General features: G+C 54.1%; 1 protein-coding gene and 1 pseudogene across 1 annotated transcript; both read left to right on the top strand.

Moving 5' to 3' along the window:
* LOC138102438 (zinc finger protein 850-like) overlaps nucleotides 1–26,472 on the top strand; it is a 385,524-nt pseudogene that overhangs the window by 16,467 nt on the left and 342,585 nt on the right.
* LOC138102417 (serine/threonine-protein kinase PAK 3-like) lies at nucleotides 1,212–25,712 on the top strand. The gene is made up of 14 exons (XM_069000127.1): nucleotides 1,212–7,810; nucleotides 7,956–7,966; nucleotides 8,235–8,260; nucleotides 8,772–8,867; nucleotides 17,091–17,659; nucleotides 17,856–17,915; nucleotides 18,746–18,794; nucleotides 19,818–19,927; nucleotides 20,692–20,809; nucleotides 21,206–21,305; nucleotides 21,725–21,921; nucleotides 22,835–22,972; nucleotides 24,749–24,911; nucleotides 25,573–25,712. The coding sequence occupies exons 1-14, from the start codon at nucleotides 7,764–7,766 to the stop codon at nucleotides 25,710–25,712; spliced, it is 1,824 nt and encodes a 607-aa protein (XP_068856228.1). The 5' UTR covers nucleotides 1,212–7,763.

Here is a 26,472-nt window from a genome sequence, read left to right as displayed (position 1 = left end):
TGCTGTGCTGGCAGAAGTGGCTGCGGCGGGGGCCGAGTGCGGGCAGGAGCGGCCGAGAGCCCAGCGCTGCCCCAGCCCGAGCTGCCGCAGCTGCATCGCTGCTCGTGCTGTGCGATCCGAGAGCTCTGGGGGGCAGAGCGAGCCAGGGCTGGGTGCTGGGCCTGGGGGGAGCAGGAGAAAGGCTGGAGGAGCAGGGCTGGAGACCAGAATGGTGAAACGATGGCCGTGGGAGCAGCAGGTGGGATTCTGCAGGAGAAGGAGTAGTGTGAGGAAGAGGAGTGTGAGGAAGAGTAGGGACACAGGAGGAGGATCAGGAAGAGGAGGCACCCCAAGGTTCCAGCACTCGCTGTATCTGCAGCCTCCCCCCAGCCCCAGGAGCGTTGCCTCCCCCCATCCAGCAGGTGATCAGGGAGGGGGATCCACGATTTTCCCGAGGGTGAATCTTGGTGTTTCTGAGGTTTCTTGGGCTCCATGTTGGTGCTTTGGTTTTTTTGTGGGGGCTGAATGTGTTTATATTCTGGAGGGTGTTTTGTCTGAATCTTGATGTTTTGGGAGTTTTGGGTCTGTGTCTTGATGTTTAGGGGCATTTTGTGCTGAATCTTGGTGTTTTGGAGGTCTTTGTGGACACAAGATGCCCGGTGATGGACCTGGGCAGGAGGAACCCCCAGCCCAAGGCACTCACCCCTTGTTTTTTCCCCAATCCAGGATTTGTCATTCCCACGGCGTGGCCGGATGGAGGAGGAGGAAAAGCCCCAGAGATGCCACACGAGGAGGGGCTGCAAACACAGCCCAGACAGATCCAAGGAGGAAAGAGCCCCCCTTGGCCAGGAAGGCAGCCGGAGATCCAGGCAGAGCTCAGAGCTGGGGGAAAAGCCTCAGGGCAGGGAGAAGCCCCACAAGTGCTTGGAATGTGGGATGGGCTTCAGATGGAGCTCCAACCTGATCAGGCACCAGAGGATCCACACTGGGGAGAGGCCCTACAAGTGTGGGAAATGTGGGAAGAGCTTCACCAACAGCTCTAAGCTGATCCAGCACCAGGTGATCCACACCGGGGAACGGCCCTATCAGTGCTTAGCATGTGGGAAGAGCTTCCGCCAGAGCTCCAGCCTGTGGACACACCAGCGCATCCACACTGGGGAGAGGCCCTACGAGTGTTCTGAGTGTGGGAAGAGGTTTCCGACCAGCTCCGATCTCCTGAAACATCAGCGCATTCACACGGATGAGAGGCCCTTCCGCTGCCCCGACTGCGGGAAGGGCTTCAAACGCAACTCCCACCTCATCAGACACCGGCGCATCCACACCGGGGAGAGGCCCTACGAGTGTCCCCAGTGTGGGAAGAGCTTCTCCAGCAGCTCTACCTTGACCCAACACCAACGGAGGCACCGCTAAGGGAAGCCCTGCGAGTGCCCCGAGTGCGGGAAGAGCTTCGTGCGCTGCTCCAGCTCCATCCCCCGTGGCAGGATCGGCGTTGGATGATCCCCAGTGACCCCCGTGGGGCAGAGCCCTGGTGACCCCCGTTCCGGGTGATCCCTGCTGGGTGCGGGGAAGGTGTTGGAGAGATTTCTTTGCCTTCTCCTTGTGCTGCTGTGATGTGGTTGGTAATAAATTCCCTCCCTGTGCCCAGGCTGGGTCTGTTGGATCTGGAAGCTTCCTCCATGTCTGGCAGAGCCAATCCCTGGCGGCTCTAAAGATGGAGGTTGTGGGAATCCCGGAGGGGGAACCAAGGCCAACCAGAGCGCTCTCCCGGAAACGTGCCCTTATATAGCAAGAGCCTCCCTCAGCAGGAGGCGGGGCGAGCCCAGGGGGAAGGAGCAGCCCAATCCTAAGGGAAAGGGGCGGGGTAGGAGCCTGGGGAAAAAGCTCCGGAGCCTGGCAGTATCCAGTCAGTCGACTTCCGGCTCTGAGTCGGACTATAGCTGGAGCGAGTGGCTTGACGAGTGGTCCGTAACCGACTCCGACTCTGACAAAGATGATTTCAGAACAGATAAAAGCTATAACCACCGCGCTCCTACTCGGGCCAAGGGGAAATTTGAAAAAGAACGTACTCCGCTTACAGACTGGAGAAAGATAAAAACAGCCTGTGCTGAATGGGCCCCTTCAGCCACGCTAGCTTTCCCGGTCCGAGTAGGAGGGCAAGCCGGAATCCAGAGGACTTACTCACCGATAAATCCTAAAGATGTACAAGCAATTGTTAAAGCAATTGCAGACAAAGGGATTAATTCGGCTATGGTTTCCACCCTTATTGACAGCCTTTTTGGAGGGGATGACCTGCTCCCATTTGACATTAAACAAACCTGCAGATTAATTTTTGATGGGGCAGGGATGATTGTTTTCAAACAAGAGTGGGAAGACAATTGCGCAAAGCAGCTAGCCCTAGTAACTGGGGCAGACCACCCCCTCCACGGCTCCAGCCTGCAGCGGCTAATGGGCACGGACCCGACCATGATCACCCCCCAGGCGCAGGCCGAGGGCCTACGGGCCCATGAAGTCACGGTAACTACCCGTGCCGCTAGAGAAGCTATCCGCTCTGCTTCCAGAGTTATTGCTAGACCATCGCCATGGTCCACAATAAAGCAGAGCGAGAGTGAAAGTTTCACACAGTTTGTGGACCGCATCCAGGCAGCTGTCCGCACTGCGATAATCAGTGTAATGCCATGCTTTAAGTGTGGCCAGGCAGGCCACGTTGTAATGAATTGCCCCCAATTAGAGCCTCCATCAACAGCAGTTCCCCCACGCCAGACGCGACCTAGAGGGCCATGCTGGGCATGTGGGAAAAAGGGACATTTTTGCCAGAGAATGCAGATCCAAGCTCCAGGGAAACAGGAGGGGGAGGGGGCATCCGGGCCGCACACAGCTCCCTCCCACTCGGGACATGAAGCGGCCCAGCTATGCCAATCCTCAATGGGCCACGGAGCTCCCGCACCCACTGCCCCCCCGGGAAATGACCAATTCCACAGCTCAACCGATGGCTCAGTTAAACCTGTCTGCGCTCCAGGCACAGCAGGAACAACCCCCTGGGAGCGAGATCCCTGGGTGGCTTTGGCCATGAAAGTGGGCAGCCACCCGCCGATAGTGTGGGGAGTTTGCTGTCTCCATAACAACCCAGGTGACTCTGCTATTCGTCTCCCCTTTTTGATTGATACGGGATCAGATGTTACCGTCGTCCCAGAAACGTACTGTCCTATACATTGGGAACTGGAGGAGGCCCCCATGGTGGGCGGAGTTGGGGGACTATCTCGGGCCCAAAAAAGCACCCAACTGATAGCGATAACGCTCCGCACCGAAAGAGGACCAGAGAAAACTATCACCCTTTTCCCATATGTTATGCCAAAATGTCCACCGTTGTTGGGGAGGGATGCCCTTGCCCTACTGAAAGTCAGGGTGACAAATTTATTCTAAGGGCCACTGCCGCATACCCACCGCTGTCCATCAAACTGGTATGGAAATCGGTCGACCCAGTGTGGATCGAGCAGTGGCCCTTGTCAAAGCCTCGAATGACCGCCCTCCTCGAGCTCGTTAGCCGCGAGCTACAGCGGAACCACATAGAGCCCTCCACAAGCCCATGGAACACCCTGGTTTTCGTAATACCCAAACGATCTGGCGAGGGCTTCCACCTCCTGCCCGCTCTGCAGGAGGTGAACAAGAAAATCCAACCAGTGGGTCCAGTCTAAACTTTGCTGCCCATGAACTCGATGATACCAAAAGGGCAGCCCTGCGCGGTGCTTGACATTAAAGACTGTTTCTTTTCCATACCCCTGCATGATGAAGACAAAGAGCGGTTTGCCTTTTCCATCGTCTTCCCGAACAGTCAACGGCCTAACCTGCGCTTCCAGTGGAAGGTGTTGCCCCAAGGGATGGTCAACTCCCCCACCATCTGCCAAATCACGGTAGACCGAGCACTAGCACCAGTCCGCCACAGCGACCCAGCCACGACCATTATTCAGTACATGGATGACATCCTGATTGCCGCACCATCAGCAAGCCAGGACTGGATCTTTGGACGCCTCCGTGACCCATACATCCCAGTGCGCGAAGAAAGCGACAAGTCATCGAGCAGCCCAACAGCGCCCGAGAGTCCTACACCAGTGAAATCCAAACAACAACGGTATCTTTGCGTAATTTTGCTTTTGCAGCTTCTTGGCAGAGGGCAAGCCAATGCAGAACATCATCCTCACCAGCCATTCAGGTGGGTCCTACGCCACCTTTCGGGCGACAACGCAATCAAAGAAACCATCACACCAGGCAGCCCATCGTTCGATTTTAAGCTAAAAGAGATTTTTCCCTCGTATCTACAATTCCCTAGTTTTGGTGATTCCTCACTGTACCAAACCTATTGGTGTCCTGCTTCAAACCCAGGTAAAAGCTACTGTAACTATCCAGGGTACGGACATTGTGGGTATTGGGGGTGTGAGACTATCGTGACAAGCGATAGATGGCAACCACAGCAACCTGATGAGTTCCTCCAAGTCAAGTATGCACCCCAAGGCTGTCGCGAACCAAAATTCTCACTTGACAAGCGAATATGCCTGCCCCAAGATGGGAGTAGACACACTTGCAAACACTACAGAATGACAATTCTACAGCCGGCCCATAAGAGTTGGGCCTCGGGTAGAGCATGGACAGTGTATGTTCGCGCCCCTACCAGCTATTGGGTGAACGTACAAATTGTCAAGCTCCTACCGTCAGAATCCCGACCAGTTGGGCCTAATCAGATTCTTACGGTAAATAGAAATCCCATCTTCTCCCCACCTGGCCCATTAGCTACCCACCAAACACCTAAGTCAGCTCCTTACGATCAGTTTCTCAGCGTACTAAACGCTACCTTTTTGTCATTGAATCAATCAAACCCAAACTTTACGGAATCATGCTGGCTGTGTTATGTTTGTGAAGGCATTGCACTTAATGTTCCTTTTGGCTACTCAGCAGCACAAAATCCACACCAGTGCAGGTGGGACGCCCCCTGAAGAGGAGTTACTCTGAGTCAGATCACAGGCCAAGGCAAGTGCTTTGGCAATGCAGCCTTAGCAAAACGAATAGGCAATGTCTGTACTGAATTTGTCAAACTTGACAAAACGATCAAAAAGTGGGTGGTCCCATCTGCATCAGGAATGTTTGTTTGCCAGCAATCCGGAATAAGCCCCTGTGTGCTTCTTGATAAATTCGATAACTCTGCTGATTTTTGTGTCCAAGTTTGAATTGTTCCTAGAGTCCTGTATCACCAAGAAGAAGAAGTGTACCACCTTCTTGAAGAACCTACCCGGCTCCACAAGAGAGAAGCAATAACAGGCATAACCATCGCAATGCTGCTCGGCCTTGGAGCCACCGGCGCGGCCACAGGTGTTTCAGCCCTCGTGACCCAACACCAGGGACTTTCTCAGCTGCAGATGACTATTGATGAAGACTTACAAAGAATTGAAAAATCCATCTCCTTTCTAGAGAAATCTGTCTCCTCTCTCTCAGAAGTTGTCCTGCAGAACAGGCGAGGACTGGACCTCCTGCTCATGCAGCAAGGAGGCCTGTGTGCCGCCTTGAAAGAGGAATGCTGCTTTTATGCAGACCACACCGGAGTCGTACGGGACTCAATGACCGAACTTAAGGAAAGGCTAGCCCAGAGGAAAAGAGAAAGAGAAGCCCAACAAGGATGGTTCGAGTCATGGTTTAACCAGTCTCCATGGCTGACCAACCTTGTTTCCACTCTAATAGGCCCCCTCACTATGTTACTCCTAACGTTGATTTTCGGGCCTTGCATACTAAACAAATTGGTGTCATTTGTTAAAAGCCAGTTAGAAAAGGTTAACATTCTATTTGTTGACCGCCAACAATTGCTCTAGAGCGCATCTATTTTGTGAATGTTATATCACTTTTTATAACTTGTTATGTAGGTTTTACTAGTTCTTGAAATTTTATACCATTTATACTTTGTATGTTTCTTAATCAATCATGGGGGGGAGGAAATGTGGGTAATTCAGGATAGAGGGGGGGAAATGTAGGTGTTTAGGGACAGGCGTTCGGAAGATATCGCGCTGTACGGGACAGGTAAAACCCCTCCCCTCTACAGGTAATAGGTGAGCAGAAGGAAGTGACGTGGCAAACCCAGGTTATTTAACCCTATGTAATCCATGAATAAATGCCATTTGCCATCCACCACATTGGTGTCTGTGAGCTGATGGTCCAAACAACCTGAGGTGGTCGTCGTGCCCTTCCTGAACCAGGTCGCTACGCCTCAGAGAGGCAACACGGGACAATCTCCCCGGACCGGTCACCTCTCCCTGGGTCAGAGCTACTGACCCCACCACCAGCTGTAATAGTGCTCTTCCACAGATCTGAGTCGGCCACAATGGCAATAAAACCCTGGGCTTAAGGATGTACTTAAAAACATCAGAGAGGGTCCCTGTGCTTTTATAGGTAAAAGAGATCAAATGTTACATGAAAACAGTCAGGACTTCAATGCACTCAGAAAGGCCCTTCATGAATATCAGGCAAGAGGACAGAAATTAGAAAACACCTTCAGCCAAGTAAAACTGGCTTCATTTACTGAAACTACAGTAACCACCTGCTTTTGTTGCCTCTGTGCTCTTACAATACTGTCCAGAATTACCATGTTCAGAGAAAGTGTCCACGGGGGGGGGGGGAAGGAAAGGATTATTTACAGCAGTTCTACAGCCCTCCTTTTACTCTCATGCTCTATTTAAATATTCTGGCTGTTTCAAGGGCTGGGTAAAACTGGCTTTTGTAGACTGAACACAGAAAACAAACAGCAGAAAAATGCAGCATTTCCCCCCTCAGCCAGAACACAGCGAGAGCGCAGTGGTTAAGCAAAGGCAGAGTAAGCTGATTACCAAGTACACAGCTGCTCCTACCTGGCAGAAAGCAAAGGGAAAAAAAAACATATGAGTCATCAAATGTATGGGAACCTAGAATGCAGAGAATATTTCTCTGCCTGTTTTGAAAGGTTTTACCCCCCTGGACAGTACAGGCTTTGACCTTTGTCCACGGGAAAATTTGCCTAGCCTCTGGGAAGAACTTGAATCTGCAATGGTGTGAATTAGGTGACAGAATACTGCGTGATATTAGCACAGGGTGAAAAATTTAGTTTTTAGGTCTATTTGCATAGCAAAGAGATAGAAGTAGAAAACCTCAAAATGCAGAATAAGTTGTAGTTAAAAGCTTCTTTCTCCTTCTTCACTAACGCCATATTTTGCAGCAATAGTGGTTTGGGATGATTGGATACAGAATTCCGCAGTTCCTGTCTACGTGATTTAGGAACTTGTTGGACATGGGTAAAAAAGTGAAAATACCTTGTGTTTTAAGCTTTCATTGGGTAATTTACCTGTAAAAAGGCTGTGAAATCTTGATAAGTTGTCTTCTTGCTGGATTGTCTGCTCTGTGCTATGTCTAAGCCATGCCAGGGGCTTCTACTCGTTAGATAACAATTAATAAACACCTACCAAGAGGCTGAGAAGCATGAAGTCACATTCGCCTTGTTTTTTCTCCTAGAAAAAATTTGAACGTCTCCCTCATCAGGGAAGAACACAATTAATGACAAGGACAGTGTTAGAGCACCGGCACGGGCACAACAGAGCCAGCCTGGGCACAGGGAGGGAATTTATTCCCAACCAAATCCCAGCAGCACAAGGAGAAGGCAAAGAAATCTCTCCAACACCTTCCCCCCACCCAGCAGGGATCACCCGGAACGGGGGTCACCAGGGCTCTGCCCCACGGGGGTCACTGGGGATCATCCAACGCCGATCCTCCCACGGGGGATGGAGCTGGAGCAGCGCACGAAGCTCTTCCCGCACTCGGGGCACTCGCAGGGCTTCCCTTAGTGGTGCCTCCATTGGTGTTGGGTCAAGGTGGAGCTGTGTGAGAAGCTCTTCCCACACTGGGGACACTCGTAGGGCCTCTCCCCGGTGTGGATGCGCCGGTGGGTGATGAGGGTGGAGTTGCGTTGGAAGCCCTTCCCACAGTCAGGGCAGCGGAAGGGCCTCTCATCCGTGTGAATGCGCTGATGTAGGAGGAGGTGGGAGCTGGTATGAAACCTCTTCCCACACTCAGAACACTCATACAGCCTCTCCCCGGTGTGGGTGCGCTGGTGGATGATGAGGTGGGAGTTTTGATTGAAGCCCTTCCTGCAGTCGGGGCAGCGGAAGGGCCTCTCATGCATGTGAATGGGCTCATGTCTGAGGAGATCGGAGCTCCTCCGAAACCTCTTCCCACACTCAGAACACTCGTAGGGCCTCTCCCCGGTGTGGATGCGCTGGTGTGCCCTCAGGCTGGAGCTCTGCCCAAAGCTCTCCCCACACTGGGGACACTTGTAGGGCCTTTCCCCAGTGTGGATGCGCTGGTGCCTGATGAGGGTGAAGTTGTATTTGAAGCCCTTCCCGCAGTCGGGGCAGCGGAAGGGCCTCTCATCCGTGTGAATGCGCTGATGTTTGAGGAGATCGGAGCTGGTCTGAAACCTCTTCCCACACTCAGAACACTCGTAGGGCCTCTCCCCAGTGTGGATGCGCTGGTGTGCCCTCAGGGTGGAGCTCCACCCGAAGCTCTTCCCACATTTGAAGCACTGATAGGGCCTCTCCCCCGTGTGGATCCTCTGGTGTATCCTCAGATGGGATTTGTAGCTGAAGCCCTTCCCACATTCCAGGCACTTGTGGGGCTTCTCCCCACCCTGAGGCTTTTCCCCCAGCTCCGAGCTCCCCCTGGATCTCCGGCTGCCTTCCCGGAACAGGGGGGCTCTTTCCTCCTTGGATCTCTCTGGGCTGCGTTTGCAGCCCCTCCTCGTGCACCATCTCTGGGCCTTTTCCTCCTCCTCCATACGGCCACGCCTTGGGAATGACAAATCCTGGTTTGGGGGGAAAAAACAAGGGGTGAGCGCCTTGGGCTGGGGGTTCCACCTGCCCTTGTCCATCGCCACGCATCTTGTGTCTGTAAAAACCTCCAAAACACCAAGATTCAGACCAAAAGTCCCCCAGACGTCAACACACAGAAAAAAAACTCCCACAAACGTCAAGATTCAGACAAAACCACCTCCAAAATATAAATATTCAGCCCCCACAAAAATACCAAAGCACCAACATGGAGCCCAAGAAACCTCAGAAACACCAAGATTCACCCACGGGAAAATCGTGGATCCCCCTCCCTGATCACCTGCTGGATGGGGGGGGCAACGCTCCTGGGGCTGGGGGGAGGCTGCAGATACAGCGAGTGCTGGAACCTTGGGGTGCCTCCTCTTCCTGATCCTCCTCCTCCTCCTGTATCCCTACTCTTCCTCATATGCCTCTTCCTCACACTCCTCCTTCTCCTGCAGAATCCCACCTGCTGCTCCCACGTCCATCGTTTCACCATTCTGGTCTCCAGCCCTGCTCCTCCAGCCTTTCTCCTGCTCCCCCCAGGCCCAGCACCCAGCCCTGGCTCGCTCTGCCCCCCAGAGCTCTCGGATCCCACAGCACGAGCAGCGATGCAGCTGCGGCAGCTCGGGCTGGGGCAGCGCTGGGCTCTCGGCCGCTCCTGCCCGCACTCGGCCCCCGCCGCAGCCACTTCTGCCAGCACAGCACGGCCCGGCCCGGCCTTGGCGCTCCCCCCCTCCCACCTCCCCAAATTCCCCTGGCGGGGGGCGCCAAGGCCGGGCCACACGTGGGCTCCAGCTGGGGAGCGCCGGGCGCTGCGGCTCTGCCTGGCAACTGCTGAGTCACCAGCGCCGCGCCTTCTGATTGGCTGAGCGCTGCCTGAGGGCCGCGCCTGCACCAAGGGGGGACACCCTGCTCCAGGGGGGATGTCCCGAAAACCGGGCACCCCCAGCGAACCAACAACACCAACGCCTCCTTACAAACACATGCTCTGAATCTGCTCGGACACAGCCACACGCACTTGCACACAAGCAAGTGACAGCACAAACCAGCAGCTCCACAAAATGGCACTGACTGACACACACTGCTGCTCAGCCAAGCTCCTGCTCAATTCCTCAACTTCCAGAACAACAACAAAGCCTGAACAGAACCATGGACATCGTGTCCTATACAAAAGGGGACAATGTTGAGGCAGTTTGCACATTCTCCCAGAGCTAATTAAGGACATGGACAGCCAGCAGGGGGAAAAAGGGAAGTCGAGAAGGGGTCTCAGCAACAGGGGACGGATGGTGTTGGTGTGCTGGGAAGGGATTGGCTGAAGGGAGTGTGCAGGAACATGGTTAGGGCAAACAGCAGCAGGAGGAATCTATGTGGTAAGAAAGGAAAAGGAAGATGGAAAAGAGGAGGAAGAGAAAAATACTGAGAATTTGAATGTTTTCCAGTACCTTCCCTTATCTTATCCTCCAAAAGGGCCAAAACCCTCTTATCCTCACAGCCAGCTCCAGCTCCTTTATATACCCTGCTTTCCAGGACAGGAAAGAAAAAGGAGCTCAGTATTTCAGGTGTTTCTCTGTGGTGGGGAGCTGCAGGACAGGGCAGCACGGGCTGGGGGCCTGTGGGGAGCTGTGGGGCCGGGCTGGGGCTGTGGGGCAGCCGGGGCTCAGCGCCGGGCACTGCCTGACCCCAACACCCCCCGGGCAGGGCCGGCAGTGGCCCCCGGCCCCCAGGAGGCTGTGGGATGTGGAAGGATCAGGATTTTCTTTCATTGATCTTGTTTGGGTCACTGGAGAAACGAATGATTTTGCAGAAAGCTCAGCAGCTGTCAGAGGATGAGCACCCACAGGCACTGAGGGGGCTGCAGGAGAGGCACAAGAAGCCCCTGCAGCACTTGGCCAGAAAGGCTCAGCAGGGCAATGCAAGAAGGGATGAGCAAAAGGCCAAGGTGAAGGCAAAGGCCATGGCAGAGTTTCTACAGCCCCCCAGGGATGAACCGCAGGGCCCAAGGGGGCCCCAGCACCCAGGGGACGGCGGCGGCCACAAGCACCTGGCACAGGCATTGCCCTCCTCGGCACGGCAGAGCCCACCCAAACAGCCCCTGGCAAGGAATCAGGGGTCCATCTGCAGGCCAGAAGGACACTGCAAGCACAGACAGCAGCACCCTCAGCACCAGCAAGTCCACCCCACATGGACATGGATTGTCAGGGCTGGCAGAGCTCCCAGCAGACCAGGGACCCACCGCACCAGAGCCCTTGAGAACATTCAGGGCACGTCTGGATCGAGACGAGGCCGCTCCTGATGGACACAGGGGCCTCTCGATCCACTCCGAATCTGAGACCTAAGGGGGGAAATGGTCAAGAAGTTCTTCCATTATTCAGGCAATAAGTGGGAAAGATAAGCAGGTGTGTTTTATTCAACCACTATCAGTAGATGTGGGGGATGGGTTTGAAAGGCATCAATTTCTGTTTGCTCCTAATTGTGATTGTAATTTACTGGGAAGGGATTTGATGGCTGAAGTGGGAATGCAAATTCATATTGTAAAAGGAGATACAGAGGCTAATGCTGCTGGACCTTGGTGTCAAATGTCTGCAAAGGCCTCTGCTGAAGGGAACCCAGAAGTGTGGGCAGCCCCAGGGAAATAGGGAAAATCAGATATGGAGCCTCTCCAAATTCCTCTGAAGCATCCAGGACAAGTGGTGTCTAAAAGCAATACCCTGTTCCAAGGGAGGCAAGGAAGGGGTTACAGCCTCTTACTGAGTTCCTGCTAAAGGCAGCGCTTCTGGAGCCAGGCATCTCTCCCTACAACTCTCCTCTCCTGCCAGGCAAGAAACCCCATCATGGACACCAGAAGGAAAGCACAATTGTCAAGGCTTCAAAAGCAGATTAACTGAGCCTCCTGCCCTGGCCCTCCCACACAGGGAAAAACCATTTGAATTGCATGTGGATGTTAATCAGGGCCATGCCAAAGGAATTCCTGGGCTCAAATGTTCAACCCAGTGGCCAGAGAGTGGCCTCATTGTCTGCAGAATTGTGCAGCCCCGGCTTTAATGGGAACTGAGGCCTGAAAACTGACAGCAGCAGAATCTCTCATTGTTTAAGCCTGGCATCAAGGTAAAGCTTTGTTAACCAAAGGAGCCTCTAAATGGATGAGCAGCGCTGGGTTCTTACAGAATGAAACTTGTTGGATGGAACAGGAGGATTCAGAGTTGAGGACAGGGCAAGGGTTGAACCCAGCCTCCTGTTTGAACGGCCCTGGACACGGGGCTGGCAAGAAACCCATGGCTGCAGTCAAGTGACAGAGCTCCAGAGCCGGCCTAGGAGAGATTGACCAGACATTCCCTGGCCTGAGGGAGAAAAGGTGTTTAGGGATGGGTCTGCAAGGGCAGCAGAAGGGAAAAGAGTGACAAGACACGCTGCTCTTAAGCAAAGGGAAGGAGACAAAGCGCAGCTCAGCGCCCGCATGCTCAGCTCAAAGGGCCCAGCTTGGGGTGCCTGGAAGAGCCTGGCACTGAAATGCCCTGAGCAGGAAGGCTTCAATATCTTCTGCTAACAGCATGGCAGCTCACAGCGGGGCAGAAGCATTTCCAACTGCTTCAGCAATCCCTGCCTCAGTTCTTAAGGCATGTTTGGAACAAACAATTCCAAGAGATGGGATTGTGGAAGCAATAGACTCAGACAGAGGAACTCATTTTACAGGAAAGATCCTTCAGGCTGTTCTGGCTGCTTTAGGAACACAGTGGGACCTCCAAACGCCCTGGCACCCCCAGAGTTCGTGTCGGGTGGAAAGAATGAATGGGGAAATAAAGAAACACCTTCTGAAGCTGCTGAGAGAAACCAAGATGCCACGGGTACGGCTGCTGCCATTGGCTTTGGCAAGAAGAAGAGCCAGACCCAGGGCAGATATTCAATTATCTCCCCTGGAATCCATGTTTGGAATTCGTTACCCTGGTGTGATAAATGAGTGAATTCCTTACCCTGGTGTGATAAATGAGTGAATGATAAATGTTGTCTTTCACAGATATGATTTTAACACTTACAAGTGATGATGGATTATGTAGAAATAGTGTTAAAGTAAAATGTAGTTAAGTACAAACGAGATTAAGGTAAATTGTAACTTCGAAATAGTTGTAGTATGTTAAGAAATGTCTTAATAAACACACGGTAATAAATGTCTTTTGAGCTGAGAAACTACAGAGCCAGGAACCAAGACATCTTAGAGAAACAAAGAAGATAAACCGCATGCATCCCAGGAAGATTGTTACCTCATCAGAGCTCACACCGCCCAAGGGAACTGGCAGCTGCAAATGAGGCTGGAGACTGCGGAGGCACCGGAGAGAGGGGGCCTGTCTGCAGTTCTGAAGCGATCCAGAGGACTGAGGCGGTGTCCTGCTGGGGGAAGGGGCAGAAACGGGACAGGGGGAAAGGGGAGGGAAGTGTAAATTCCTTTCTGGGTTAATGAATATGTAACAGTTCAGGAGAGTACTTAAGCCCACAGTAAAATGAATGGAGGGCGCCTCTGGCAACATTGCCAAGCGCCCCAGGCTGTGATTTGCCTTTGTTCTACTAATAAATATTCAATGTTATATTGCTAAAAATTTAGCTTCTGCATTCATTTTCTTCAGCCTTGATCCTCTAACACTAAAAAGGTTGTTGGAGAGTTTTTGTTCCCCCCCCCCCGCAGTTTTGGTGACAAGATTACATCATTAGAAGGTTTTTTCTTAATAATCCTACTTTGACATTGTAAGTTGGGTCTGGGCCAGGGGTGTGAGAGTCAATTTATAGTCTCAGGAAAAGAAATAGCGAAAATCTTTATTAGTTTATGGGGTTTTTTATGTATGTGTGTGCGTAGCTGTTAGTGATGGACGAATTTTGCAATGGGTTTTTCGATGTTCACCTGTAGGTTACATTTTGCAAAACTGGAAGATCTTTAAAGGAGACCCTTTAACTCATAAACAGTTAAAAAAAAAACATGAAAAAAAAAAAAGGGAAAGGAGCAGCTTATGGGGGGGGGGGGAGGAGGGCCCATAGGTGAGTCACCTGATGGCTGCCCTGGAAGAGAAGCTTCCTTCCAAGCAGCCAGCAGAGGAGCTTTAGAAATGCAAATTAACTCTGCTGCGGGAAAGGTGCACAATGTCCCAGGCTCTCCTTGCCTGCCACAGGAATTGGGCTGATTCCCTCTGCCCCTCACCCCAAGCTCTGCCTCCCTGCACAGACGGAATTTGCGTCGCTAAAGGCAGAGCCCGCACTGAGCATCTCGGACTCTGCAACAGAAATCCCTGAAGCTGCAAAGGAAAACAGCAAACGGAGAATGTTGGGAGAACTTCACTCAAAAAAGTGGGGGGGAATCATCCCTCTCCCCACTCCAACATCTGCTGGCACTGTCTGTGTTATACAGGGTGGGTTTGACCACTGGGCTGCTTTTGCTGCCACAAGTTCAGCGAAATCACTTGGGAATCCAAGGATGTGATGATTTAATCAGAGAAAAGAGGTCAATTCATGCATCCCTGGCATTTTTGGGAGCACCCAAAAATGGGGAAAAGATGAACGGCCACCAGAACAAATCCTACAACACCATGGAGCAGCCCCTGGGAACCCAAACAAATTCATACCAGGTGCCAGAGAACCCAGTGATCATTTCAATGCATCATTAGATTACAAGCTGTCCTCCAAATCATAACCAAGCCCACAGCTCCAGCTCCTGACCTTCTCACCCACCAATCCACTCCCATGAGCAACGCACCATTTCACCCTAGGATGGCATCAGATCCTCTCTCAGCAGAAGGACCAGGAGGTTGTGGAAAATTAAAGGACTCAAAGTGCTCTTGGCAAAGAGTTGGCCAAGGAAAAGTGGTGAAACAGAGAACAAAGGAAACAAAGACTTAACAGAGCCATGAATACCGGATGTTATACAAAGTGGGGGTGCACATTAAGGGGCACATGCAGCAGGCGCATCGGGAAGTCTGTACCTTCGAAGGACCTCAGGCACGGGGAAAAGGGACACGGAGATGCGGCCGGGAAATCGGCATAAAAAGGAGGCTGCGTCCTCCAACACTTGCACAGAGCCCACGGGAAATGCCCCGTGGCCTCTCCCTTGCTCCAGGAATAAAGTTCCTTTTACAGAACTCCTCCGGCTCCTCTGGGGACACAAACCTCTGGCCACGGGAACTTTCCCGCACACTCCCGCCGACGGGGCAGCCACCTCTGTCCTACCCACAGCAGCCGGGACGAGCCAGCGCTGCTCCGGCACCGGCTCCTGCCGAGGCAGCAGCGGCAAGGAGAGCGCGGGCAGCCGCTCCCGCAGCGCCCTCACGCCAGGGCGAACACGGCGCCCACACGGCACAACGAACCCGCCCCAGCCCCCTGCCGCCCCCTCCGCCCGCAGCCAGCGCCGAGCCCCGCCAGAACCGAGCGCGGCTCCCACCTGCGCTGGGGCCGCCTCCGAGCTCCGCCGCCGCCTCACCGGGCTCCGGCCGCCGCCGCCGCTCCCGGGCCCGCACAGACGCTCCGCCAATGGCGCCTCTGCTGCGCCACGGCCGCCCTGCCGGCGGCTCCGGGCCCGGGCTGCTCCCCGCTCCGACCAATCAGCGCGCCAGAACCACGACTGACGGCAGCACCGCCCAATCGCAGCGAGGGGCGGGCTCTGCACACGGCCCAGCCTCGCCCCGCGCTCCCAGCGCCCCCCGGGCTGCGTGAGGGGAAAGCCGCAGCTGAGGAACAGCCCTGGAACGGGCCCGGCCCGAGCCGCCATTCAGCTGGGAAGGGAAACAAAGCTCTCCGCTGCTCCCGGCCCGACTTGCCCAGCCCTGCGTGTTGGCTGCCTCCGGCTCCTTGGGAAGCCCTGCAGCCTCCCAACTCCCGCCCCTAATTCGGAGCATCAGTGCATGGCTTTGATTTCGTTGTTCAGGCTCGGCTCTGGGCTGTCCTGGTCTGCTGCATTTTCTGGGTTCCTCTTGGATGCTTTGAGCAACAGGCTGTGCCCCGGGAGGATCCTTTGTGCTCCTTTGTGACAGAGGAGAACCTTCCAGGCGGTTCTTGCGGGAGCTGCTGCTGTGATGTCACGGGAACGCTGCCGCGTCCTCGCCGTGTTCCCGCTGCTGTGGGCACGGAGCCCTCAGTGTCCAGAGCGGCTCTGGGCGCCCGCTGGTTGCCGGAGGATCCTCCTGCCCGAGGCATTCTCAGCAGCCAGCCCAGCCCCTGCCGGGTGTCCTTCTGTGCTTGCAGGGGTACAGTCTGCCACGTGTGCAGCACGGCCAAAATGATCCAGCAAGCGGTTGCTGCAGTTTGCACTCTGTACTCTGTGGCTTATTCGGGGTATTTTTTAGCCCACTTGGCACGTAAGTCGAGGTTTTCCCTGGCTGCAGCGTCGGTGCCTTCGGGCTTGCTGTGTGCTTTCTGTTCTCCCACTGGAACTGAGCTGCCTTTGTAACCAAATTGCCATTAAGACACCGCTGGTTTGGGAGAGCTCCTGCCAGCAGCTGCAGCTGAAAAAGGGGGTGTCTGCAGCCAGCGGGGCGTGCACAGCATTTGCAATGGAGCCGGGGGGGTTCTGTTCCCTCAAGCGCAGAGTCTGTGCCAGCGGAGCCTGGAACTCCCTGCGTTGGCTGCTGCAGCCAAGAGCTGACACAGCCCAGGATTCTGTGCTGTTCTCTTGCTTGCTGTGCGAAGGGACTGTGGCTCCTGGAGGGATGTTGTGGAAGCAAAATGCTCTCTCTCGGGGTGTCCTTGCTCCGTGGGAGTTCCCACCACGGGCAGGTTTTTCCTAACAGCATCTGGTTCGTGTTGCCTGTCCCGTTGCAGGGCACCTCACGCGTGGATCCCGAGCAGCTCCTCCTTCGGTGAGTGGGAAAGGAACCTTTGGTGGTCGGAATTGTGCAGAGAGTTGTGAGCTTGGCATGTGGCAGTCGAGCGCCAGCCTGGGAGGCTGAAGGAAAGTTCCTGCCAGTGTCTTTGCAGCAGCAGCCGCAGCAGCAGCAGCAAAGGGATCCCTGGCACTTTTCTCCTTCTCTGCCGAAGAGCTTTTGAAGAGCTGCAGGTCTGGTTTTGCAGGCAGAAGATTGCTTGCTGGCTTTAGCCACGGTGGAATATGGAATGCCCAGCAATAAGTGGCAATGTCGACTTTAGCCCATTCCTAGTCTGAACAGCTCTGAATCCCATTTCTGCTTAGTGCAGCTGGATGTGTAGCTGAGGATAAATAAGGCGATAACTGAGATAGAACTTCCTGTCCCTCACGCTACCATCTGTCCACAGGGCACAAAAGCAGCATCAGCTCCTCCTCTGGCTCCCTGTGCTTCCAAAGAGGAGGCCAAAGAGGAGGAAGACAGCAGTGAACTTCCCCCTGTTCTGGGGGATGATGGTGAACTTCCCTCTGTCCCGGGAGATGAGGGCAAACATCCCACGGTTTGGGAATACAACAGTGAAGCTCCTGTGGTGTGGGGCGAGGATGGTGGACATCACCCGGTGTGGGACGAGGACAGCGAGGCTCCAGTGCCATGGGACAAGGACGACGGACATCTCCCCGCGTGGGACGAGGAGAGAGGACATCGTGGGACTTGGGAAGAGGACGGTGCAATTCTCCCAGCATGGGAAGAGGACAGGAAATGTCCCATGGCTTGGAAAGAAGACCAGGAACCTGCTGAATTTTGGGAAGAGGATGGGGAACCTCCCTCTGCTTGGGAAGAGGACACTGAACCTCCCTCTGCTGCGGGATCCTGGGCTGAACATTCTGACAGCAGCACAGCCCTCCAGCCAGAGGGCAGAGAGGAGTGGTGCCTGATGCAGCTGAGTACGTCTGCTGTGCTGCTGTGTGCCAGAGCAGGGTGCTGCGTGTGTGTCTCAGCATCAGCTGCACCCAGGCTTGCTGTGCAGCTGAATGTCACAGAGTCATTTATTGTCCTTGCCCAGCTGAGAGCAAGGGGCTCCCGGCCCCAGGGAGTGGGGCTGCATTTTGGCCCTGCTGCAAGGCGGGGTCTCCATCTGGGAGGGAGCGTCTTCCATGTGGTTTCTTTCAGGGAGCACCGTGAGCGTGGGGGAGCCTGCCGAGAAATACCTGGAACTGGAGCAGGTTGGCCAAGGGTAAGTGCCCGGCAGTTACTTCTGCACAAGCAGGGGCCAGGTATTTGCTGGTGCAGGATCAAGTGAGAAGCCAGGCAAGCTGCAAACAGCTTCAGACACTGGGCCACGATCCTGCTGTCTCTCAGTCCTGATCAGAATTGGTAACTGTGGTCAGAAGGCACCGTCAGAGGCCCCTGAGGCCGGCAGTGTCCTGCCTGCAGCAAGGAGCAGGACCTGGAAGATCTTCTGTACCTGGAATTTGATTGCCTGAAAGAGCAGCTCACCATCTGGTGACTGTCAGAAAACAGTTCTCAAGAAGATTCCTTTCAAATATTTTGCTTCCAAAAATATCCACCGGTCAGGATTATCAACATAACAGTTTAGAAACAGAAACCAGAGATGAACTGATAAGTGCTCTTTTCAGCACAGGTAGTAAGCCCCGTACATTCAGTAACAGACACAGAGCTGCTGCACTCGAGGGGAAAATGCATCAGCTGCCTGATGGCAGGGCCCTTGTGGATCCTGCAGCTCATAGGCAGGAAATGGAAAAGGATGAAATACATTCTTTTCCAGTTCTTTAGATACCCGCTCCCACCCTAGGTTTTGGACTAAAGTAATTCAGTGTGGACATTTGGGATTTGCTCCAGCCCTTTTCCTTCATGTTGGGCCCCAGTTTTCTTTCGCACACCTTGCGAGGCACAGGGCTGGTGGCTGCTGCGCTGCTGTTTGAAGGGTCGATGCACCCAGGTGTTTTGTAAACGCTGCAGGCAGCAGAGATCTCCTGTCTGGGCTGGCTTTCACTCCCAGGGCCTAAAGCGCTGCTTCTTTCTTCTCTGCTGTTCTGTCTCCAGGGCTTTCGGAACCGTTTATAAAGGACTCGACAGGGCCACTGGAGGAGAGGTCAGTGTCACCACGCCCAGCGTGTCGGGCAGCTCTCGAGGGCTTTCCCCTCTGCTGGGAGCTGTGGCTGCAGCTTTGGGGGGCCAGCAGAGCTTTCCTGCACAGGCTGTTCCACTGAGGGCACAGCAGTGCCAGCCTGCAGAGCACGGCTGGGACAGACTTGAGCCTTCTGAAGTGCCCAAAGGAATGCAAGGAGGGCAGCGGTGTCTGTCAGAGCAGGACACGCTGGCTTGGTCTTCATATCTGAAAACATCAGTGCATCAGCTGGTGGAGGCTGAGGCCTAATTTATCTTCATCCCAGCCTCGGACAGGAACACTGTTTAGCAGTTTTTCCATCCTGCGTTTCATCTTCCAAGAGTACCTCAAGACCTAATGAGGGAGTGATCCTGCTTGGGATCAGTTTGGGGTTTTAGTCCTACTGCAGCTGTTCCCAGAGAGAGGGAGAGGAATGAGAAGATGGATGTGCAGAGCAAAGCTCTCTCCTAAACCCTGCAGCTGTGTTTGGGTCTGGTGTCAGTGACAGCCCGTGACAGGGATCATCTGAGCAATGTTTGTGCGTGTTTGCTCTGTTGTGCAATCCCAAACAGAGCAGTTGCGTTTGAAATCATGACCAAAGCCCCCAGGATTGCTAAAGGGTTCCCGGCTGTTTTGCTCTGTTTTCACAGAACCAGAATTACTTCCTGCTTGCAAAATGTGTTTGAATGATAATGAGCGTGGTGGTAAACTAAGGTGGTTTGAGAAGACTGCAGGTGCAGAGAATGCTGTGAGAGCTTTGAGGCTGAGAGCTGAGGGCCCATTTCTGCAGAGCTTCCAAGGCCAAATGTCTCTGGCCCTGTGTCCTGTAAGCGGCCCCGCAGCGAGCAGAGAAATGGGCTGTGGGAATGTCACTTGCTGAGCCCGGGTGTCCCATCCCAAGGCAGTTTGGCACAGCCCGGCTCCGTCGCTCCGCAAAGACTCGCTCCGTGTTTGCTGCGGCCTCCTGCCCCAGACTCCTGCAGTTCAAGGGCTGCAATGTCCTTTCAGGTGGCCATAAAGAAAATGAGTCTCAGAGGGCAGAACAGGGAACGAGCTGTGAATGAGATCCTGGTCCTGAAGGACAAGAAGAACCCCAACATTGTCAGCTCTTTGGACAGGTGAGTGCTTCAGCTCTTATCCCGTGCACGGGCCCTGCGTTAATCTCTCCTGGCATCCGCAGTCTGTAGCCTGTTTTAAAAAAGCCTCACCCGGCCGTAGCTTCCCAAAACAACAGCCTGTCAGTTCACTCCCTCTGTGTGCTTTTGTTGCTTTGGTTTGGTTTTTCCTTCAAGCTGACCCAGTTTTCTGGGTCTTATGACAAGTGCTGATAAACCCTGTCAGAAATTATTTCCCTTGGCTTCTCCTTCCCAACTCTTTTCCATTGCTGCAGATGCCAGGAAGACCAGGTTCTTGTTTCCAGAAATGTCTCATGTGCCCATTTTGCAATGGCCTTGCCTGTTTCTGAAGGGACTTTCTGCAAGGTTTTCCAAACACTTGACCACTTTGTCCTAAGTGCTGCACGGCCTCCTGCCCTGGATAACGCTGGAAGTTGTGTTGCCTTGTTCTGGAGGGAACGGTGGAAATGCTGAGTTCAGATGCTGAACCAGCTGGGGGCAAGTGTTGTGATTCCACATTGATCTGGGCTGTTGCTAAACTGCATTTTTCACTTGCTTGCCATCTAAGGCCTCTCCTTTCCCACAGGCGTCTCCTTCTCCTTTAGACTGTGCAGATCCCAAGGACTGTGCAGCCCAGCAGGAATGTCTCTGCATCGGATTCTGTCCTCATTTACAAGTGACCTGGAAACAAAACTCCACTCAAGGCTTTTCCATCAGGGAATTGAGCAGTGCATGTTCATCTCCACGCCATTGTTTGCCTCTTCCAGCTTCCTTGTTGATGAAGATCTCTGGCTGGTGATGGAATACATGGATGGAGGAACTTTGCAGGACATTGTCAGACAGACACGCATGGCTGAAGGAGAGATGGCAGCTGTCAGTCGGGAGGTGAGGGATCCTGCTCGTGCTTCCCATGGCTTGGACACAATGCTCCTTCCAAGCAGGGCCTGAGAACAGGAGTGGCTCCATGCTCAGAGCTTTGTTTCTGTGTTGTTTTTATGAGCTGGAGAAGAAAGAGCCTCTGAAGTGAACGGCCTGCCAGTGTCACTGCACTTCCACTCTGCTCTTGTCCTCTTTCCTGCTCTTTGTGGGACTCTCTGTCTTTTTTGATTTGATTTGCTGTTCTCAGCTTTGCCTTGAACCATTTGCCCGGAGCTTGTCTGCACTGCGCTCCTGGCCTGGCACAGCAAAGCTGCTGCTGGCAGAATTCTAAACTGTCCTTTCTTGTGTGATTGTGTATTCCGGCCATGGATTTCCACCCTCGTGTTTCTTGCTCTCTCTCAGTGTCTGCAGGGCCTGGATTTCCTCCACTCAAACCGGGTGATCCACAGAGATCTGAAGAGCTCCAACATCCTTCTGGCAATGGACGGCTCTGTCAAGCTGGGTGGGTGTTCCTGGTCAGGCACGGCGCTCCCGGGCTGCGGGTGTGGGGCTGCTTCCCAGTGACGGCCAGAGCCCCACAAGTGCTGCTGGTGGCGGTGCCCGGCCCCTGCTGCCAGCTGAGAGCGGCTGCCCCATGCAGAGAGCTCAGGAGAGGAGCAGGGTGTCAGCAGTGGCTTTGCTCTGGGTGTGGCCCTTGCAGAGGGGCGGGAGTTGGAATCTGAAGCTTCAAGGGAATCACTAAAAGCCACTGCATGAAAGCTGAGAGTTCCTTTAAGGGTCCACTTCCATCTTGCCTTGGTTACAGCCCTGCGGACTTTTCCAGCTGGATTCAGCAGTGCATTCTCAGACTGAGAGTGGGCAATCTTTGTGCTTGGTTTCCTCATTCCAGCTGCCTTTGACAGTGTTTGTTTCTGTCCTCAGCTGATTTTGGCCTCTGCGCTCAGCTCAGCCCTGAGCAGGAGCAGTGCAGCTCCATGGTGGGCACTGCTCACTGGATGGCCCCAGAGGTTGTGACCAGTTCTCCTTATGGCCCCAAGGTGGACATCTGGTCCTTGGGCATTGTGACCATCGAGATGGTGGAAGGAGAACCTCCTTACTTCGAGCACACGGCAGCCATGGTAAGAGGCAAATTTCCCAGAGTTTGCAGAGGCCGGAGAGCACAGTGGGACCCCGCCCTGGGAGGAGCAGCTGGAGGGCTCTGCCCATCGGGAAGGGAATTCCCAGAGGATTCGAGCCTGAGCACAGACAAATATTCTGCAGTCTCCAGAATTTGCTTTGGGTTTTAAGTTGTTGCAGCTCTTCTGTCGGTGAGGATGACCTGAAAACATGAAGCCAGAGCATCAGCTCTAATCTTATCTTGCAGAAAACCCCAGACCAACCCCAAAACCCACACCCAAACCCAACAAGTTTTCTGAAGGAGTTTCTGAAAGAGGTTCTGCGAGATGAACTCCCCCTGACTCTCCTCACTGGGAAACTTGTCTAAAACATGAAGATGATTGTTTAACATCCCCATAGTCTAACATATTTCTTTCCTAGCCCAAGCTACTTTCTCCATGTCACCAAGGCTGAGCTTTCAGCAACCCAAACCTCGGGTTCCTTGCCTGGCAGTTTCTGGGATGGAACATCTTGAATGCATTTACTTGAGTGTCAGTGGCACTGCAGGGATGCATTTGATGTAAGAATCCTTGGAAATACCACAGGCAGACCACAGTGACTCTTGCAAATGGCCTGTAAAGCTGGTGTCCGTATTTGGAGAAGCAAAATGGGTTATTTCTGATGGAGGTTCCAACTAACAAAGTCAGCCAATGACATTGGCTCTCAAGGCAAGATCATGTGGATGTTGGAATGGCTGTGGCTGCAGCAGCATTTGGCTTTTTTGGTTGGCATAGAAAAATGAGCTCTGAGCAGCATCTCTGCCAGGGAGGAAAGTGTCCCTGGAGACTGGGGCTGAGAAACCGGGGTCGCTGTGAGCACTCGTGGGTGTGAAGGAAGCTGTCAGAGCTTTTTCAGAAGTGTTTGCTTTTCGCGCAGGCTCGCTGTCTGATCCGGCAGAACGGGACCCCGCAGCTGCAGGAGCCCAGGCGCCTGTCGGCTCTGCTGCGGGACTTCCTGGAGTGCAGCCTGGAGCCGGACGAGGAGCGGCGCTGGTCTGCCCAGGAGCTGCTGCAGGTGGATGCGAAGCGGCTGCAAGGGAAAGAGCAGCGCGAGGGAGGGGTTTTCTCGTGGGGCCCCCTCCAATAGTGTCCAGTCTCGCTGCTTTTCACATGCAAAGCCAGCAGAATCCTCGCCTGGTTTGGCTTGGCAGGGTCCTTTGCAGGTCGTCTGGACCAGGTGCCCTGCACGGAGCAGGGACATCTTCAAGCAGATCAGGTGGCCCTGAGCCCTGCCTGACCTGAGCCTGGATGTTTCCAGGGAGGAGGCACCTCCCACATCTCTGGGCACCCTCTGCCAGTGTTTCCCCATGCTTCTGATAAAAAAATTCTGCCTCAGATCTAATCTGAGCCTGCTTCCCTCTCCTGAGTTTCAAACCATTCCCCTTTGTCCTGATGCAACAGAGCCTGTGAGGAACTTGACTTGGGAAAGTAACAGTTGATTTCTTTCTTTTTCATCCTTTGGGCAGCACCCATTTTTATCATCAGCCAAGCCTCTCTCCAGCCTGAGCCCTCTGATCGCTGCAGCAAAGCAATTGAAGGAGCAGCGGAGGACCTGAAGCACCTGGGGCCAGCTTTTTGTTATAGTAGTTAGGACAAGTGGATAGTTACGGTAGTTAGCACTGCTAGTTAGTTATGGTGGTTAGGACAGCCTGGTAGTTATGGCAGTTTTTTGAATAAAAACTCTGTTAAACCTCAAGTCCCTTGACGTGTCCCTTCCTTGTTCCCCCATGACTCAGCTGCCCGGAGCAATGCGAGGGGAGAGCGGGCCCAGCCTTGCCCAGAGCTGAGCCCCAGCAGAGCCCCGGCAGAGCCCAGAGCAGCCTCAGCATCGGCAGAGTCAGCCTGGAAGGAGGCGCCTGGAGCCTTCTCGACTGCAGCTGACTCTTGTTTACAAACCGCGTGGGGTGGGAAATGCCACTGGTTCTGCAAGAGGGCAGAGGGGGCCCGGGGAAGGCCCAAGTGCTCCAGGCGAGGCAAAAACCCGCCCAGTGCTGGAGAAAAACCACGCCTTTTTCCCCTCCTACGTCGGCCAAAATATTGAATCCTAAACGAAGTCAAACGGGGCAGGGGAGGAGCCCAGGCCCTTCCACCCCTGCAAACCAAAGCGTCCCTTGCACGGCTCTGAGCCCCGGTGGCCCCGCGGGCGTTGGTTTCTGTCGGGCTCGCTGCCGCCAGCCCAGGGCCAGCCCGGGACAGGGCAGGCGCTGGAGGCTGCGGGCGGGGAGATGCGATCCCGGGACACGCATCCGGTGGCACCTGCGAGCGCAAGCAGGGGAGGGGCTCCGGCAGTGACAGGGGGAAAGGAATAAGGTGAATGTGACTTAAACAAGCCAAGCCCGTGAATCTGCTTTAGATAGGGCCAGGGAGCTGTAGGTAGGAAGGAGTGAAAAAAACTATCACTTCCAGAAAATGTTACTGATTGCCATGAACTGCAGCTCAGCCAAGGCCGTGTGAAATTCCTGAACTTAGAGAAGAAGAACAAAGACTCAATGGAGTTATTAATATTGCTTTGTTTTACTGAAACAAACAAAACGGGTGTGTGCATATTGGAGGGCAGATCGGGAAGTCTGAACCTTCCAAGGAACAGTCCCGGGGACAGAGCAGCCACCTCTGTCCTACCCACAGCAGCCGGGACGAGCCAGCGCTGCTCCGGCACCGGCTCCTGCCGAGGCATCAGCGGCAAGGAGAGCGCGGGCAGCCGCTCCCGCAGCGCCCTCACGCCAGGGCGAACACGGCGCCCACACGGCACAACGAACCCGCCCCAGCCCCCTGCCGCCCCCTCCGCCCGCAGCCAGCGCCGAGCCCCGCCAGAACCGAGCGCGGCTCCCACCTGCGCTGGGGCCGCCTCCGAGCTTCGCCGCCGCCTCAGCCGGTGTTCGCAGTCACCCCCAGTATGATCCCAGTCACTCCCAGCATCATCCTGGTCGCTTACAGTCACTCCCACTGTGTTTTCAGTATGGTCCCAGTTCCTCCCAATACGATCCCAATTGCCCACAGCGTGGTCCCAGTGGCTCCAGTTACACCCAGTATGGTTCATTTCACTCTCAGTAAGAGTCCAGTGTGGCTCCAGTCACTTTCAGTATGAACCCAGTCCCTCCCTGTATGATTGTATTTGCCCCCACTGTGGTCCCAGTTGCTCCCAGTGTCTTGGTTTGAAAGACAGGTGTCTGCCAAGGAAGGCAGGAGTCTCTCCTGAAATGGAAGAAAAAAAAAATTGCAATCCCCTTCCCTCCGAATCGTTATAATTTTGAAATGACGAAGCTTTCAGGCAAAGATATGAGGAACAGGAATAACAGTTCTTGACTATTATGTATCTTTATGTGTATAACCAGTCAAACAAACAGCAATAACTATGGCAGTAACAGCAAACAATCCCAAACCCAGTCCCAGCCTTCTCGGCTGTCAGGCCCTTTCCCCTCGGGTGCAGTTCCGCTCGCAGCCGGCAGGGGCGCTGGCGGCTCCCGGTGAGCAGGGCAGGTGCGATGGTTCCCCCGCGGCTGCAGGGGGCGCTCCGGAGCGAGCTCGGGGAGCACGCGGCACTGGTGGCCTGGGATCCCGGGAAGGGATGGAACAAAGATTTCAAAAACCCCCTGGACAGCCGATCTCGGTGTCCAGCTGGACCCTCGGGAACAGCAGGCTGGAATGGCAGGGACGAGCACAAATCCCGGGTGTCAGACGAGATGTATCGAACTCCGGAGCTGTGGTGGGAACCCCTGGAGGTCATGGCAGGCAGGGAGAGCGGGCCTACAAAATAGCGAAGGCTCAAAGCAACGGCACGGGCGGGGCGGCCGCAGCCTGGCTCCCAGTGGGGCAGGGAAGGTGGGCTTGGGATCCCCAGGTCTCTCCGGTAGAAGGAAAGCAGCCGAAGAAGCAGCCTCTCTCTCTCTGTCCAAACGCCGGGATCTGACTGCCCACAAACTTAGGTGAAAGAGATGCACCCTTCCGTCTATGGCCAGGTCCTTTGATTTCCTTAAGCATCCAGTAATTTGTCCCCCTGGCAACATCTATGAGGAAAATTCCTTTAAGAGAAAAAGAAAATAGGAGGAGAATTAAATCCCCAACATTATCCACCCCAAATTTTTCCCATACTAACATGTTACATGAAACTTAACCCTTTTAACCATACACATACATGCATCACCTGAATTATATACATATATACATGCAGATACTGATACAAGTCCAGAGCCATGGGTAGTTCACCCTTAAAACAAGTTCCCTTGAGGTATGCATCGGGTCTCTCCATCTTTTGCATCACCCACCAGGTGCAACCTGGTTCCTGAGCGAAGGCAACCCCACGGATGTGTTTGTCTTTGCTCAAGGCAGACTTTACCCAAACAGTTTTTCCAAGCATACCTCTCATGTGCACCACTGGAACCTTATCCCCGTTTGTTGTTTGTAGGGGTTCGGATTGGGCAGGGCCAGTTAACTAACCTGGTGACTCTTGCTAAATGCACCTCCCAGTTTTTGAAAGTCCCCCCACCCAGTGCCTTCAAGGTGGTTTTAAGCAGTCCA

The sequence above is a fragment of the Aphelocoma coerulescens genome, unplaced genomic scaffold, assembly GCF_041296385.1.
Source record: "Aphelocoma coerulescens isolate FSJ_1873_10779 unplaced genomic scaffold, UR_Acoe_1.0 HiC_scaffold_75, whole genome shotgun sequence".
Taxonomy (NCBI): domain Eukaryota; kingdom Metazoa; phylum Chordata; class Aves; order Passeriformes; family Corvidae; genus Aphelocoma; species Aphelocoma coerulescens.
This window is presented reverse-complemented; position numbering and strand designations above follow the sequence as displayed.

Coding starts and splice junctions, on each gene's coding strand:
- LOC138102417 (XM_069000127.1), top strand. CDS start 7,764: ATGGAGCTGGAGCAGCGCACGAAGCTCTTCCCGCACTCGGGGCACTC. Junction 21,922..22,834: donor TCGAGCACACGGCAGCCATG/GTAAGAGGCAAA, acceptor CTTTTCGCGCAG/GCTCGCTGTCTGATCCGGCA. Junction 22,973..24,748: donor CTGCCCAGGAGCTGCTGCAG/GTGGATGCGAAG, acceptor CTCCGCCCGCAG/CCAGCGCCGAGCCCCGCCAG.